Source organism: Orcinus orca, chromosome 14, assembly GCF_937001465.1.
Source record: "Orcinus orca chromosome 14, mOrcOrc1.1, whole genome shotgun sequence".
NCBI lineage: Eukaryota > Metazoa > Chordata > Mammalia > Artiodactyla > Delphinidae > Orcinus > Orcinus orca.
In genome coordinates, this window is record NC_064572.1 from 76,648,824 (window position 1) to 76,666,464 (window position 17,641).

Sequence of the window (17,641 nt, forward strand, 5' to 3'; positions counted from 1 at the left end):
TACTAGAGAATGGACTTGAGGATATGGGGAGGGGGAAGGGTAAGCTGGGACAAAGTGAGAGAGTGGCATGGACATATATACACTACCAAACGTAAAATAGCTAGCTAGTGGGAAGCAGCCGCATAGCACAGGGAGATCAGCTCGGTGCTTTGTGACCACCTAGAGGGGTGGGATAAGGAGGGTGGGAGGGAAGGAGATGCAAGAGGGAAGAGATATGGGAACATATGTATATGTATAAGTGATTCCCTTTGTTATAAAGCAGAAAGTGACACACCCTTGTAAAGCAATTATACTCTAATAAAGATGTTAAAAAATAAAAAAATAAAGGAGAAATGATAAAAAAATGTGGTGGCCTCTTTATCTTTATGATAATAAAATTTTTAATGGCCTTGTTTTGACGTTGAAGTATTAGTTTGATCTTGAGGTGTTAGTTTGACATTCTCTATGTTCTGGGGTCACATTTCAGAAAAGATTTGGGGGGCTGGAGCCACTTGGCCACAGATAATGCCTAGAACATCCCACCGGTCCGCCTCTGCCACCATCTCTCTCAGGGCACTTGGTGTGGCCTGTCCTAATGTATTTTACATCCTTAGACAGTGAAATTCTGTCCTGTTTGAAAAGGTTGCTTCCACACGTTGCCCACTCAGCTTTCAGCATCCTGCGGGAGAGAGCACACCCCATGTGAGAGCAGCCTGTGGCATGAGTGACAAGCTCTAAGCATTATTTAGGGGAAACCTGCCTGCGCCATGGAGGAAGGGCTTTAACATAAGTTACTACAGGGCTTCCCCGGTGGCGCAGTGGTTGAGAGTCCGCCTGTCGACGCAGGGGACACGGGTTCGTGCCCCGGTCCGGGAGGATCCCACATGCCGCGGAGCGGCTGGGCCCGTGAGCCATGGCCGCTGAGCCTGCGCATCCGGAGCCTGTGCTCCGCAACGGGAGAGGCCACAACAGTGAGAGGCCCGCATACCGCAAAAAAAAAGAAAAAAAGAAGTTACTACATGCACACGGCACAAAATGCAAACAACGCAGAAGAGCGCTCATACACAGGGTACTTTCCTTCCAGCCTTGCCCTCGGGCCTCTCAGTTCCTCTTCCCAGAGACAACTTGAGTTTTTTCCAGAAACATTGTATGTATAAATATTCATGTACCCATCTCACACACCCCAGCCCCACCCCACCATTTTTTTTTTTTCTCAAACAAATGGAAGCATACAATACACACCGTTCTCACCTTGCTTTCTTCACTAACGGTAATTTTGATATTATTCTCTAATGGTCCAGAAAGGGCTGCTTCATTCTTTGTGTGGCTTCACAGATTCCACTGAGGGATGTGATGTGGTATGTTTGTCCCTGCTGATGGACATATAAAATTTTCCTCTTATGAATATTCATGCAACTACTATCCTTTTATGATATTCTAACATGATACAAATTTGTCTAAGAAATGTTTAGGATGTTTATTTTGATCAGTATTGCCAAAGTACAGTCCAATTTACACTCCAACCAGCAACACGGTAGGTTGAACTGTAAATTCAAATTGCCGCTCTTGGGGGCCCAAAAATTCAAATATTGACAATTTCATACGGTTTGTTCTAACATGAGAGTGTTTTGCACCCTCACCAATGTGGTAAATTGTCAAACCTTTTGTCAATTAGGCGCTAAAAGTGCTTTTCCCTATGTTGTAATTTGTGTTTGTTTTGTTATGAATGAGAGTGAACATCTTTTCAGTGTTTAATGGCCTTTTGTATTTCTTTTTCTGTGAATTGTCCAAATTGTGTGTCAATTTTAGGCATCTTTTTGATATAATTTTTACTTTAAGGAACTGTTTAATATTAAGAAAATTGCAATGTTCTGTCGTATGCAGATATTTTCCCCAACTTATCCCTCTCCCTGGGAGAAAACCAGAAAGCTAGTGGGAGGGCCTGGAGCAGGGCCTACACCCCGACCTGGGCCCCAGCTCATACAAAGATTCTGCAGATGCTGTAACCCCAGGGGCTGCCCGGAGGGCTCCACCCACCTCACCTCACACCTGGTCAGCGCTAGGTTTCGGCTTGCCTTCCTGAGCAGGATAGGGCCTCAGCCTGTGTGGTCTTCTTTCAAGGTCAATGAGCGGGTAGGAGTCTGTGCTGAGCTCTTGGGGGGCTCGGGGCCACAGCAGGCAGAGCTGCTGGGGCCTGTGCAGAGTGTGGCCCTTCCAGGCTAGCCTCCTGCCCACTCATGGCCTCCCAATAGCTCCCAGCTGACCTGCTCACTCATTCCTGGGGGCCCAGTGAGTAAACAGCCTGGTGGGAAGCAGAGGGAGGCACTTTCAGGGCCTAGGATGGCAGTGGAGGGCACACCTGTTGGGCAGAATGGGAGTATCCATCCACTGCTCGATTCTCAGAATCCAGAAATGGCTTCACCGAGCAACTCTGTGAATGGCGTCATGGCCACAGGGACCGGGGCTTGAGGAGAACAGCAGGTGAGTCAGCCCCTGAGTTTCCGAGAATGAGGCCAGAAGGAGCCCACCCTTCCCTTTACAGAAATGCCTCGAATTCACAGCAGAACCAAAGCGCCTGAGCTCAATACTTCGGGGGTTTTCTTTCATTCTTCTTTTTTCTTTATGTTTTCTAAACTTTTTTTCTTGAAGCCCTATACAGCATGTAAAATCTCGACCTGGTGCAGTGAAATAGGTCCTTGTCTGAGACCTTCTAGACTTCCTAGATCTCCGTAAAACTAATATAAATTATAGAACAGAGGTTCTCGGCCTTGGCCCCAGCTGTCTCTTTCCCTGTACTACGTGGGCTGGCTTCTTCACTTCTCAACCTCAGCACACCTGGGAATAACAGTATCCCTCCCTCACAGGGCGGCTGTGATGATTAAATAAGACAAAGCATGCACAGCACTTAGTACAGTGCCAGGCACATGGTAAATAGCCAATAAAGGAGGCAGGAGGGGCAGGGAGGCCTGAGCTATTCTTTAAGAGTAACAGAGACACCAAGGACAGGACTGAAGACAAGAACAGCCTCCGAGAAGGTATTTGAAGTGGACCCAACAAAGGATTTGTATTCAGAGTGCACAAAGAAAAGGACAGCCACATAGAAAAGTGGACAAAATGATATGAGCAGGCAACACACAAAGAGACACCTGAATCATAAATGTTTGAGATTCATCTCACTAGTAATTGAGGCAATACAGATGAAATTCTGATTACCCAAAATACAACTTCATCAACGACAGAGAATGAGCGAGGGTCCATATGTATCACCATGAATAGACCTCCCAAATGTCCTGTTGAAGAGAAAAGCAAGTGTCAGGAAGATGCCACTTGATAGAGAGGTTACCATGTAAGTACATTTCTGTTCACAAAATACTGCTACTCATTGCAGATGTGGTACAAAATATCAAAAGAAGGACGTTTAAAATCCTCTAACAGTGGTGTTATATTTATTTTTCATTACAAAAGGATCTGGAGCAAATATGACAAAATGTTCGTCTTTGCTAATTCCAGGTGGTGGTTACAATGGTGTTGGTCAATGTTATTTCTTGGTAGTTTTGATCTTTTATCCAAATTTAGGAGAAAAAGGAGAGAGGGGGGTGGTTTACAATACTTTGGAGTTCGGGACCTGTGGTTAGTAGGAGGTGTCACTGGTGAAAGATTTCTAAGACCCCAAGATCGTCCCCATCTGTATTTGAATTCAAATCCTGATTTATCTGCCATTGTTCCCAAGACACACAGCAAGAGCCTCTCTCCTCTTACTCATGGGGACTTGTGTCTGTCACATCAAAACTCTCCATCTTCAGTCTCGGACAGTCTTGCCACTTGTCCTCAGTGTCTTGCTGTCATCCCTGTGTCAGTGGCTCTACTGATGAGGACCAAACCCAGGGCCTGGCAGCATCTTGCTGGAGCCAGCCAAGACCACCCTTATGTAAACAGCTTTATTTCTCAGCATTTACCCACCCAGGCACAAACCTTGTAATTCCACAGAGATCTGACTGAACCAAGATGTTAACAGCATCAAAGATGCAACACAAAGCTCTTCGTTAAGAACGGAGCATCTTCATCCTGTCTTCTCAGACTCCATAGGGGAAAAAATAATGTGAATACTTTACAAAGCTATTTCATGAAATGTTATGCTAAACGAACAACAAATTACTTTTTCTTTTACTAGCTTTTAATGCTAATAGTGCCGTTTATTCCTGACCTTCAGAAATATGAGATATTTTAAATGACAACTTATCTTGTTTGAAAACGCAAGCTACTTTAGACTGCATATTATTACTTATAAGTATAAGCGTGTGCGAGCATCACTCATTTCAGCATCCCATTTGTACCTAACTGATACATATTTCAGTTGACATTTATTGTTCCCCTGCTTAGGTGTCAAATTCCTTAATGATGACTCTGACAAAGTTGTAAGCTCGGTATATATAATTTACATTGCTACCATATAATCGGTGTTATCTATTAGAATGCTATTTGTGACAAATCATGTTCCAAATAAAAATTGAATTGATTTTTCTGTTACTTTAATAGTGTGCCGCTCACAGCAAGCCTTTGATTGAATCTTAAACACTTTAATGCTCTGTTTTTGTTTGAGGCAGATCAGAAATGGAGTCTGCCTGATTCACAAATCTAAAACGATTTGTAAAACAACAAAATCACATTTCAAAAAGCATCTTTATTTTCAAGCCAAGGGAATAAATTTGGTAAAGCTATCATTACAGGGTACACAGCCTAACAACAAAAGCCTCACATGCACAGTTAATTTCTATGCATCCATTTTCATCTAAATTAGATTTTAACTTTAATGCAGGGTATGAAAAGCCTCTACAGGCCTTTGTTTCTACCTTTTCTCTCAAGCAATTGCAGGCTTTCTCCCGGCTAATCTGAGCTTCACATCACCCTGGTCACTCTCCCTCTTGGCAGTGGGTTTGAGCTACATTTTCAGTTTCCTGGGGTGCATGGGGGTTCTGTTCCCCAGATCCTCCCAAGGGGTCTCTCTCTCAAGAGGGCAATTGCTTGACCCATACTGCTTACAAAATAAATCACTTACAACTAGATCCTGGCTAGCATCAACCCCTTGGGTTAAGTTCTGGTTTAGAGAAAGGGTCAGTGACCTGGGCCCATGGATTTGTACAGACTTCCAGCTAAGAATGGTTTTCACGTTTAAATTTTTTTTAATTCAAAGAAATAATCCTTCGTGATACATGAAAATGATATGAAATTAAAATTTCAGTGTCTATAAATAAAGTTTTATTGGAATACAGCCACACATTCATTTATATATTGTCTATCACTGCTTTCCTGCTAAAACTGCAGAATTGAGTAGTTGCAACAGAGACCATATGGCCTAAAATATTGACTATCTGGGCCTTTACAGAAAAAGTGTTCAGCCCCCGGTTTAGAAGGAAGGGCTTTAGTGATTTATGTCCTGTTAAAAGGGTGAGCACCTTCAGGGTAAGAGGCTGAGGTGGCACTCAGACAAAAGGCTGCATTCATGACAATAAACCTCACAGAAAGCTTTTTCAGACACTGGCTAAGAGATCCTCAAAATGTTCAAAAGTAGGTAAAATGAGGGAAAGAAGGACAACCAAGGAAAACAAAACACCTCCAAACTTCACAAAGCTGCGGATGTGATAAATGTGCACACAAATCATAAGTCAGAAATGTACTTAGACAAATAGGTTTTTTTTTTTTTTTTTGCGGTATGCGGGCCTCTCACTGTTGTGGCCTCTCCCGCTGTGGAGCACAGGCTCCGGACGCGCAGGCTCAGCGGCCATGGCTCACGGGCCAAGCCGCTCCGCAGCACGTGGGATCTTCCCGGACTGGGGCACGAACCCGTGTCCCCTGCATCCGCAGGCAGACTCTCAACCACTGCGCCACCAGGGAAGCCCGACAAATAGGTTTTAAAATACTTTAAGCACGCACCAAAATTGAGCTGAGTTTAAGCAAATAGGAGTGATTGGAGGTAAACCGAAGCTGGGGTCTGGGAGTGTGGAGGGCAAGGGGATGTCCCAGGCAGACAGAGAGGTCTGGGGAGAGCTGCCCTGGGTGTGACCTTCAGCAGAACACAAACCGAAACAAGGCCTGAAGACCTTGGGGCTGAGTGGCCAGCTCCTCTGGGTCATGGAGTACCTAGTGCCTTTTCCTGATGGTTCCCTGGGCTGGTCAGGAAAGGTGGAGAACATGCTTCTTCTCAGCCTTTGGAGAAGCCAGACCCAGTTTGAGTCCAATTATTGACATGGTGCTCTTGTCGGGGATATATATGCCTTTGAAGGAGCCACCTGTATTGTTTTCTGGGAAAAATGGCCCTGAGTGGATTGTTTAACCTCTGTGTGATTCAGTTTCCTCATCTGTTAAATGAAAGTATTTATACTAAGTAATACTAATTAAATACGCTATTCCAGGTGAAGGACCAGAGTCTGACATAAGCGAGCACAATAGCGGGGCTGCTGCTACAGATTTATTATTGGCCAATTACACCTGTTCTGCCTGCCTCGCAGGGTTAGGATCCCTGGAAGAAAAGTGCAGCAGTGAAAAGAACACTTCAGTAGGGGCCAGGAGCCCTGGTTCTGAACCCTTTTCTGTTGAGAGCTCACTGTGTGGGCTCATCACGCTCCCATCCCCAACCGATGTCAGCTCTAGCAATGTCCCCAGGACCCTTTACCCCAATGGTAATTGATAGTATTTACTGAGCACAGATTTACATGCCTAATCTCTTCTTAACTCATGAGACTGGACTGGCTTTTCTGTTATTTCACCTTACAAAATAGAGATCTAAGGCTCAGAGAGATTAAGGAAAGTGCCCAGAGTCACACAGCCAGAAAAAAGCAGAATTGAGCTCTGAACTCAAGGAGTGTCTGACTCCTGGCCACACGCTTCACAGCTGTGCTGGAACAAGGTTAAAGCCGTAACTGAGATCCTGTTTAGAGCCACCAGTCACCACTCTGTGGGACAGGGACAGGGAACCAAGGCATCCCCTTCCATCATCCCACCTCTGGGGAAACTGTCAATTCTCCAATACAAAGAGAGAGAAGGGACCCCAAAGGAGCATTTTAACTGCCACAGAATTCAAACTATCCCCACAAAAGGCCCCATTGTCATAAGAAAACATACAAACTCACAACCTCCATTTCTTCAGCATTTCCAGAGGGAGGGAATTTTTGTCTTATCAGGTAATAGAATTGTTTTTAGCAGCAAGAATGAGCTCATTACAGATGCATCTTGTGCTAATAATGATAATTTGCTGTGCAGTAAAGTCACCTCTCTCCCTCCCCTGACAGACGACCCTCTAGAAATTACAGGTTAGGGAGAAACAGAAAGGATAAAGATTAAGGAAAAGAATTGCAATGTGGAATTGTTTCAACAAAAGGAGTTTGATATGCACATTGAACTTGATAATCTTAATCATGAAGTTATAGAAGAATTAGATACTATTAGACAATCTTTTAATTGCCTTTATTCGATTTTGTTAGTTCTGTTACTGGGTTGTTGTTTTGTGTTTTTGTTTTACTGCTCAAATCATTTCTTAAAGGTCAGTGCCAGGAATTAGCTAGTGACTTAAATATTGACAAGATTCGATCCCGCGAGTGAAATCAAGATGAAGGCAATTGCATGAAGTGGTTTCGCTCCCGACATCCCCTAATTTCATGGGCAAAGACTTCAAAAACCCTGGGTCTAGAGCAGTAATCTGCAAACTCTATGGGTGTGGGAGAGGGGAGCAGGCAGAACTGCTTCCTGTGTTCTTCATTTCTGAGGGGCCAGCAGAGATGCAGCAGCCTGGACCACACGGCCCTGGGCAGGTGAGGGATCTGTCTCCTGGCTTCCGTCCTGAGGCTGTGGGATCACTCTCCCAGGGTGTTAGGAAAGCTGGAAAAAATCCCACCTGTTCACTGAGCTTGGTCCCGGCCCTTTAAAGAGAATGCAGCTAACGTCTGTTGAGTCATGGCTTTTTTCTTTAAACATGCAATCTCTAAAAGAGATTTTTAATCACTTCAAATAAGGATCTTATCAATTCAAATAAGGAAAATAACATTTTTTCCCGATTATGAAAACAATACCTGTTGGCTGTGGAAAATTGAAAAAATCACAAGAAAGTAAAAAAGACCAATCGCCCCATCATCCAAATAATCACTGTTAGTATTATGGGTTGGCTCCCTTTACCACTCCTCCCTTGTTTTTAAACAGAAAAACAGGATTATAGTGATGTGTGTGTGTGTGTGTGTGTACACATGGGTTTGCTGTTATTGTCCTGTCTCATGGTCTTGCTTTTCTCATGTACTGCATCAGAAATGTTTTTCCACAATAGCATTCCTCTATCACATTATCTTTTAATAACAGGATGCATTGTAATGCCACACCCCATTGGGTTTGGGGTGTTGTTTGGTATGAAAACCACCCCTTACACACGCCTTTTGTTGTTTCCCAGGACAGGTTCCTTTCCATTTCTGTGCCCCAGACCCTCTGGCTGTCTGATGAACCTATGGACCTCTTCTCAGAACAATGTGTTTAAGGGCATAAAGTATAATACATGAGATTACAAAGGGAGCTAATTATATTGAAATACTATCAAAATACTAAAAAGAACAAATTTGTGAAATAGCCATATAAGTGTTTGCTTATACATATGTTGAAGAATGTTAGAGCGTAGACATAATAGCTCCAATGACAACTGTGATTATAAAGTACTGATCAACATTAACATTATTTCAAGCTGTTTGCAACAAATGTCACATGATGTGAAAAGATCCGGGATTTTTATTGGGTTAAGGTGACAGGTACAGCTGGGGTTTGTTGCCTACATTCATAAACAAAGGAAATATTATATTTCACTTGGAGGTTAGTGAAACAAACATGTAACTTTTTTCTCATTCCAGTTCTTTTTTCTCATCCAAGATATGACTCCTGATTTCCACCCATGGAAACTTGGGGGTCCAGGGAGCCCAGGTGAAAATTCTTATCTTGGGAAAAACGCTCAGGTGTGGCTCAGTTCATCTTTCGGCCCAGCAGTTTTGAGTCTTTTGATAACAATGGCCTCACTGCCCCAGGAGCTGCTTTTGATTTATTCTTCATGCCAGTGGCTGCAGAGGGAAGTCAGAGAGAGTGCCTGTCAGTGATAAAAGGTCAGCCAGTGTCATGCGTTGCATTGTGTCCCCCCCACTCTGCCCCCCGCAGAAGGATATATTGAAGGCCTAATCCCAGTACCTCAAAATGTGACTTATTTGGAACTAGGATGTTGCAGGTGTAACTGGTTAAGATGAGGCTATACTGCAGAAGGGTGAGCCCTAATCCAGTGTGACTGGTGTCCTTATTAGAAGACAGCCATGTGAAGACACAGAGACACAGGGAAGTCACATGATGACAGAGATTAGAATTATGCACGGAAGATTGCCAAGGATTGACAGCAAACCCCCAGGAGGTGGGGAAGAGGCAAGGGGTGACTCTCCCCTAAGGTTTCAGAGGGCACATGGCCCTGCTAACACCTTGAACGTGGACTTCTAGTTTCCAGAAGTATGAGACAATAAATTTCTGCTGTCTCATACCACCCAGTTTGGGGTACCATTACAGCAGCCCTAGGAAACCAGTACAGCTGGTGTGCCAGGGCTCTCCTGGGGACTGGGATTCTGAAACACCAGGGTTGGGGTGGGCATGGCCCTGTGCCAGTGTTGGGGACTGCCATGCCACAACCCAAGGTGGCTGATGGGGGCCGACTCATTAGACGGCCAGGCTAGGGCTTCAGTGAGCGCCCGATCCAGGTGTGCAATGTTACCTCAGCATCGGGAAGAGCTGGGCCCCACCCAGCAAGGTCAACATAACCTGGAAAACATCCACAGAAGCCTCAGCATGCTGAGAAGTGTATCCTCTTTACGCTCACGTGACAATGAACGGCCTTTATTGTGAATGACATGTTATCACCAACCGGTCAGGGTGCAGGTGACAGTGAAAACGATGCTTATCTTATGAAATTTCCCTCGTGCCGGTTGGGGTGTGTGAGGGGCTCTCACGTGAGAATGGCGAGCTTCTGAGCCCCCCTTAATGTATGCCTCTCCTTGGGAGGCTCTCCACTTCTACCCTTCCACGCCCTTTACTGAAGAGAGTGGCTCTAGATAAAACCTCCCGTTGCATAAGACATCTGGCCTCTGAGCGCAGCCACACCTCACCGGAGGTCTGGGGCCCTCCATCAGGGCTCTTCCAAGGGTAGGACACCTAGCACCTGGAAGATAAACCAGCCCCACAAATTGCAGGCAGGTGGCCCAGCGAGGCAGAGGGGCTACTGCAAACATCCCACCCGCTTTTTTTTTTTTCTACTTAGAAAACAATTTTTTTATTGTGTTAAAACATACTTAATCCTCACCATCTTAACCATTTTTATGTGTCAGTTCAGTGGTATTAAGTCCATTCACACTGTTGTGCAACGTCAGCACCACCCATCCCCGTAACTCTTCTTCTCTTGTAAAACTGCACTTCTGTACCTATTAAGCAATAATCCCCGTTCTCCCCTCCCCTCGGTCCTTGCAATCACTGTTAATTTACTGTCTTTAATTTTGACTACTCTAAGTACCTCATATAAATTGAATCATATGTATTTCTTTCTCTGTTAGACTTATTTCTCTCAGCATAATGTCCTTTAAGTTCATCTGTCTTGTAGGTTGTGTCAGAATTTCTTTTTTAAGACTGAATAATATTCCATTGTACATATAGATGACATTTTGCTTATCCCTTCATCCTTAGATGGACACTTGGGTTACACTACTATGAATAATGCTGCTATAATTATGGGTGTACAAATATCTCTACAAGACCCTGCTTTCAATTCTTTCCAGAATATACTCAGAAGTGGAATTGCTGGGTGTATGGTCATTCTAATTTTAATTGTTTCAAGAGCCCACCATACTGTTTTCCATAGCAGCTGAACTATTTTACATTCCCATCTACAGTGTACGAGAGAATCTAAAGGCAATCCACAGAATGGGAGAAGATGTTTGCAAATTGTATATCTGATAAGGGATTAGTATCCAGAATATATAGAGAATTCCAAACACTTGACAACAAAAAAGCAAACAAACTGATTCAAAAATGAACAAAGGGCTTGAATAGACATTTATCCAAAGACATGTATAAATGGCAAATAAGCACGTAAAAAGATGATCAACATCACTAATCATTAGGAAAATGCAAATCAAAATGATAAAGAGATACCACCTCACACCCATTAGAATGGCTAATATCAAAGAAAAAAAAAGCAGAAAATAAAAAGCGTTAGCAAAGATGTGGAGAAATTGGAACCATCCCCTTTTTAAAACCAGCAGGAAGGAAGGAATGTCCTCCCTTACCTGGAATAGAGAAATCCGGATACTTTGGCAGCAGCCTTTCATGCAGCAACATTTTTGGAGAAGGGGTAGGAGGAGGTGCTGCAGGCCTAACTCAATCTATTCTAAAGTAAGAACAAAAGTCATAGAGCTATTCCTTTCATTAATAATAAAAATAAATATAATCTGTGCAGGTCCCGCATGAGCACGGTGTGTTTATTTCCGATCCTTACGATTTATCCTAAAGGATCATCATCTCCATTTTGCAGAAGGGAAAATTGAGGCCACGAGAGCCCCCCACTCCATGCAGTGCCCTACCATCTCCCTTCCTCAGCATGCTTGAGCCTTAGGTTGCTGCCTGGACAGGGGGCCCAGTTGGTTTTTACTGCCAGCCTCTCCCTGCAAACCAGCAAAGACCAGAAGCAAGGCTTCTGGAACTGGCTGGGCACAGGTTGGGAGCAGGACGTGGCTGCCTACTTGGCAAGTCCTGCAATTACAAACACAGCGCCTTCTGTAAAACAAAAGAGACACCAAAAAAAAAAAACAGTCCTAGCGCTGGGCTGGGGGCATCTGGAAACCCCTGGCCTGAGATCTGCTCTTCCCCTCGTTCTTGTTACCTGAGTTACAAGCCAGACTTACTCCTCATATGGTTTCAGGTGTGCTCTCTTGGCCTCTGCTCCATGACGTCCAGGAAGTCCCTGTAGCAGTTTCTGGCCATGACGGTGTACCGCGTGGCACAGCCTAATTCAGTGACCCTGGCTCTCGGCAGGTAGCCTGCCCAGCCGGGGATGGGGGCGCTCCTGAAGAGGTTTCTTTATGTATTTGCATTCTGTAAAAAGATGCCATGCTTCCTGAGGGCTTTGAGAAGCCACACAGTGGGCGATGCTCCTAAGCTAGCTGGCATCCCAACAATCGCCCCAGGGGAAGCATTAGGCCCCTAGACGTGGTGAGGGCAGCTACCAATGGTTGCGTGCCAGCACTTTGGCAGGGCTTTGCATAGGCTCTCACTTTATTCTCTTACAAACCATAAGAAGTTGGTGCCTTTATTACCTACACTTTGTGGAGAAGGACACTGAGACCTCAGAGAGGTTAAGAAAGTCTTGGCCAAGGTCACATAGCAAGGAAGGGATAGGGTCAGGATTCAAACCCAGGTCTCTCTGATTCCCAAGTTCTTGCTCTTAAACAGATCCCACTCTTTTCTCAGACTAAATACAAAAGAAAAAAAGCTTCAGACAATGCTCTTTGACCACCTGAATAAGGGAATCAAGAGAAGCACGCAGGTCAGGAGAAAGCACAGCAGACTCGGCTCTAGCTGCCCGGCTGGCTGCCCTTTGGTAATTTCACATTTGTGAGATGTGAGACAACTGCCCTTCAGTTGCTGTAAGAATTGAATTAGGCCACTGAGTCCCAGAATCTAAAAGCTGGAAGGCACCCTAGGGAGTGCTAGTCCATCCTTCCCTGCCTTGGATGAAGGAACTGTAGCCCAGAGAGGGGAAGCAACCTGCCCTACGTCACATAGCAGATACTCATGGAGCTGGGCTAAATCCCAACTCTTAGGCAGATGTTCCTTGTAATGACTTGGAAATTTTTTAAAGCACGCCAAACATGTGAGTCAGCGTGTGTTCTCGAAAAGTCCCCAATTACAGTAATAATAATAAAGACAATCGGTCCATTACTTTTCTTATAGGCCTTTAGGCCTTAAAAATAGTCTAGGACAAATCATTGTTGTGATTATTCACATTATACAATCATACTGTCAGTTGTTTTTGTCACTGTTATTGTGACTGTTATTCATGTAAAACCCCTTCCCGCCCAGCCAGCACCTGAAGGAGCTCGGTTCACACCAAGGTCTGACCTCAGACAAGGCACACTGCTCTAAAGTGGGAATAATAGTATCGACTTCAAAGGGTCATCGTGGGTGGTTAATGAAATAACAGTAGCCAGCACAGAGAAAGCAACTAAAAGCGGTACCTACTGAGACAACAGCTGCTCTCTGAACCTCTGTGATGACTGCCCAGGGAGCTTAGTACCTAGCACCCTCCTCCCCACCTGTCTCCCTCTCCCCCTGGAAATGTTTCTTTCTCCTTTTAAGAAACTGAGCCTCTCCATTTTGCACAGACGCCTGGGGACCTGGAACTGTGCTGGACCCAGTGCCCTCAGTGGCAGCTCAGCAAGATGGCCAGGCCCTGTGCTTGGGCCCAGGGTGAAGGGGGTTTGGTTTCTGGGAGCCGGTACCACGACTCAAGGGGCGGTACCGCCGGTAATACTGGTGCAGGGTCCACAGGACCGTCTCCTCTGAGCAGACGGGCTTTAGTGCGGGGCAGTGGCCACTGTGCAGCGTAAGTCCTCCAGCTGGTCTTTACTCCGCTGTGTGTTCTCCTGGAAGATTTTCAGACAGTGGGACATGTTGTCCTCACTGGAGGTGCCCTGGCAGCTAAGGTAGGGCACGAAGCCTGCAAGAGCCGATCACGACCTTCAGCGAGGGATTCAGAACCTGCCCGAAGCCCCAGAATCTCAGCCCACCCCTTGCCGTTTCTTCCTTGGCCGGCAACACTGCATTTTCCCAAAGGCCATTAATACAAGCCACGCTGTTGTTTCCACTGCGGCCGGGCCCTCCCAAGGCCATGAAAAACTGACCTTAGAGCGGGGAGGGAAGGCCCTTTTCCACAAAGGCAATGACAGTAATATTCTTTGATAGCAAAGCCCCTGATGTCAGCCCAAACGGCAAACGGGGAAAGCATTTAATGGACCAAAATGTTAGTCAAAGGAGTAATTGAAATTATTCATCTTTTTAGAGAGAAAGCTTATTTTCTTTGACACTTCCCAAATGCAATTGGGGATCTTTTCTGCCAGACCACCGGGAAATTGCGGGCTTATTAAAAGCAGAGACCTATTACACAAAAAGGTAAATTCATTATCTGTGAGACCCACCCCGAGCACAATTTTTCACCATTTCCCACAAAATAACATGTAATCATTACAATTAGTATGGGTAAAACACAACTATTTATTTAAACTGGATGCTGAATCCTAAGTACTATAATGCTGCCATAATAAGACCAGTTTTTAAAAGAACAAAGGGGGAAAAACTCGTTAAGACTTGGCTTTAAACTGTCAATAAATAAATAAGTCAATCCCATTATTGAAGCCCACCATTTTTGCCCTTGTCCCCAGGGCCAGAAAACCTGGCCCCAGGGTTGAGAGCAGCAACCCTCACCCTGTGCACCTGCAAGAAACCTCCTCTGGAAGAATCCAATTACTAAACTGCTCTTGACAGTGTTGGAAGTCTTCCACCCACTATCCAGTCTCCCCAGTTTTGGGACAATTAAAAGATACCCTCACATCATGGAGGAGATCGTAGACACCCAGGGGCCCTGTCACAGAGGTTTTTCTCCATCAGGGTCTACTTTGATCTGCGTAGATTTTACCTGATGGCGTGTATGCACACACACACAGAGGAATACAAGCTACCCTTACTGAGTCTTGCTAAGGGCCAAGATATTTTAAACAGGCTATGTGTGCTGGCTCCTTTCATCCTCACAACAGTCTTATGAGGAATCTATCCCTACCCCATGTAATGGGTTGAATTGATAGACCTATCCAAGTCCTAACCCCTGGTACCTGTGAATGTGAACTTATCTGGAAATAGGGTCTTTGCAGACGTAACGAAGGATTTGGAAATGAGATCATCACGGATTTAGGGTGGGCTCCAAAGCCAGTGCCTGGTGTCCTCATAAGAAAAAGGAGAGGGAGGTTTGAGACACACAGACACAGAGACACTGAGCAGAAGGCCACATGAAGCGCCATGTGAAGATGGGGACAGAGACCGGAGTGATGCTGCCACAAACCAAGGACACCAGGGGCCATCAGAGAGAGCACGGCCCTGCCAACATCTTGACTTTAGACTCTGGGCCTCTAGAACTGTGAAAGAATAGACATCTGTTGTTTTACACAGCAGCCCTAGGAAACTAATACAACCATTTAATAGAACTTTCTACTTACCATAGAGAGGTAAGTAACTTACTTACAATCACATAGATAATGGCCAGGGAGAGATTGGCATCTCAGTTTATTAGAATCCAAAGCCTATTCTCTTAACCAACCAGTAGGACCAGGGTGAGGATGGGCAACCTTGGAATATTCTCCATGCCTCTCCCCACCGAGAATACCTATATGTGAGAGCAGAGGGCCTATGGGGACCACCAGGTTTGTTACCCACAGGGATGTGACTTAGTAAATTCTCGGAAGCCTGAGGAGGAAAAGCCTTTAGGTAGGGTGACCAGTTGTCCTGGTTTGCCAACAACTGAGGGGTTTCCTGGGATGCAGGACTTTTAGTGCTAAAACTGGGACCATTCCCGGCAAACCAAAAAAGTTGGTCACCATCCCTCTAGGGGACACAGGAAGAAATGGGACCATAAGGACAGCCCTAGTTCATGAGAACAGCACAACTTGGGAAGAAGGACAGAGCCTCAGCTTATGCATTGTGTCTATCCTGGTCCAAATGTATATAACAGACATTAATTAAGCGCTTCTTACATACCAGGCCATGTCCTGGGAGATCTGCCTAGATTATATCTCCCCACTTATCAGAACCCAGTTATCTGCCATCTTCAGCAATGAAACACTTTCAGCAAGTTTCTTAAAAGCTAAAGTGCCTGTACTGGTCCAATAAGCCAGTCGGACATGGACAATGGGGCAAGGCAGGGACAGCAATCAGGACCATGGTCCCCCTGCAGGGCACATCACCACTTACCACTGTAGCCTGGTGTGATTGGCAGGTGTCTCATGAAGGTCTTGGAAGACCCCATGATTTTGCTCTCTGTTAATGAAGGGAAGTCCTTGCCTGGAGAACTCACTGCGCATGTGCTAGACCCTTGGGCGTCAATAACCTTGCCCGGGGTTTAGGACAGAGAGAAAGCACCACAATTCGCCAAGGATGCTGTTAAACATGCAATGTACAGGACATAGCAAAGAATTAGAGTAAACTGTGGCTGGAAAGGATCAGAAGTTGCAAAGGCTGGCATGGAGTCCACGATGGGGCAGGGGGCAGACCGAACAGGGCCAGTTTACATGGATGCTGTCTCCCGAGCCAGACCCCTTCTCCCTTCTGGGATGGCCTGTGGTGCCCCCAAATGGACCAGGTCCTGCATCTGGCATCTGTTGATGCTTCCAGGTCCTACCCTACCAAGCCAGTTCCTCTCTCAAAAGTCATGCCCTTGTGGCCAGGACAAGTGGCCTCAGGGGTGGAGGGGAGGGCCTCAGGCAAGGTTTACTCAGCAGTGATGGAAATTTTTTAAACAGTTCAGACATTTGAAGAACACCTGCTACAACACGGCTGAAGACAGGATTGCATTCCTGTGAAACGCTAACGGCCGCCCTAAGGGTTAGTTCCTACCTGAGTCCCTATTTTACAGATGGAAAAATAAGGCACAGAGAAGTTAAGTAACTTGTCTGAAGGTCCCTGAGTCCAAGGAGGTGTGACCGAAAGACGTCTACACTCTGGGGGTAGGATTATGTTGCCCAGAAGTGTGCCGCGGGTGCGTGGCCGGCTGCGCAGCCGCAGACCCAGCCCAGAGGCCTGACTGGAGGAGGCTGAAGGGAAGAGCGCGGAAAGGGGGTGTGCTGGGGGTGTGGCCGGGGAGCGGGTCAGAAAGCGCGGACACGCCCCCTCCCCCCGCCCCGCCCCGCCCCGTCCTCACCTGGGCTGGCCTGGATCCTGGCCCCACCGGACCTCCTGCCCTAGCCCGGCCTCCACCAGGGCTCCTGGCCTTTCTGAGCTCACCTCGACCGCGGGGGGGCGGGGGAGGGGAAAGGGGCGGAGTCGGACCATCCCCCACCTCCCCACCCCGCCCCTCCCGCCTTCATCACCCTTTGGCCTCCTGGAGAAGTCCGGGCCGGGAGCCAGAGGCGACTGGTGAACCCGAGTGAACTCGCTCAGCGTCGGTCTATGGGGTGAGATGCAGAGATTTGCCCGGAAAATATTTTGCCTCCGAAGCTGTTCTCCGTTCTGAATACACGGTCTCACCCAGGCGAGGCCGCTCTGGGTTTGGAAATTGTGGGGAGGGGTACACGAAGGGATCCGGGTCAAAGCCGCCTTTTCTGATGTAGACACTGGGGAGGCCTGGGCTGGGGGGAGAGGATTGGCGGGAACAGGCCTTGGCAGGGGCGGGGGAAGCAGCCTGGGAGGGAAGCAGAGGCCTGTGTCCCAGACGGCTTCCCTTGGGCTTCTCACACCCCTGTCCTCCTAGCCTCGTGTCTCTTACTAGGAGAATCTCCAGATGGCCAGGACAGGTAGCCGGGCAGAGAGGGACAAAGCACCAAAATGAAGGATGCTGGGAAGGTGGCGCCGT

At 46.4% G+C, this 17,641-nt stretch overlaps 1 protein-coding gene across 1 annotated transcript; it reads right to left on the reverse strand.

Annotated features, from left to right (window-relative positions):
* Positions 1 to 10,049: 10,049 nt before the first annotated feature.
* C14H10orf82 (chromosome 14 C10orf82 homolog) lies at positions 10,050 to 16,099 on the reverse strand. Its single transcript, XM_012531608.2, is given in 8 exon segments — positions 10,050 to 10,195; positions 11,316 to 11,416; positions 11,931 to 11,962; positions 11,965 to 12,087; positions 12,089 to 12,120; positions 13,527 to 13,607; positions 13,610 to 13,744; positions 16,045 to 16,099. Coding segments are annotated over 8 exon segments (705 nt in total).
* Between the last annotated feature and the right edge of the window lie 1,542 nt (positions 16,100 to 17,641).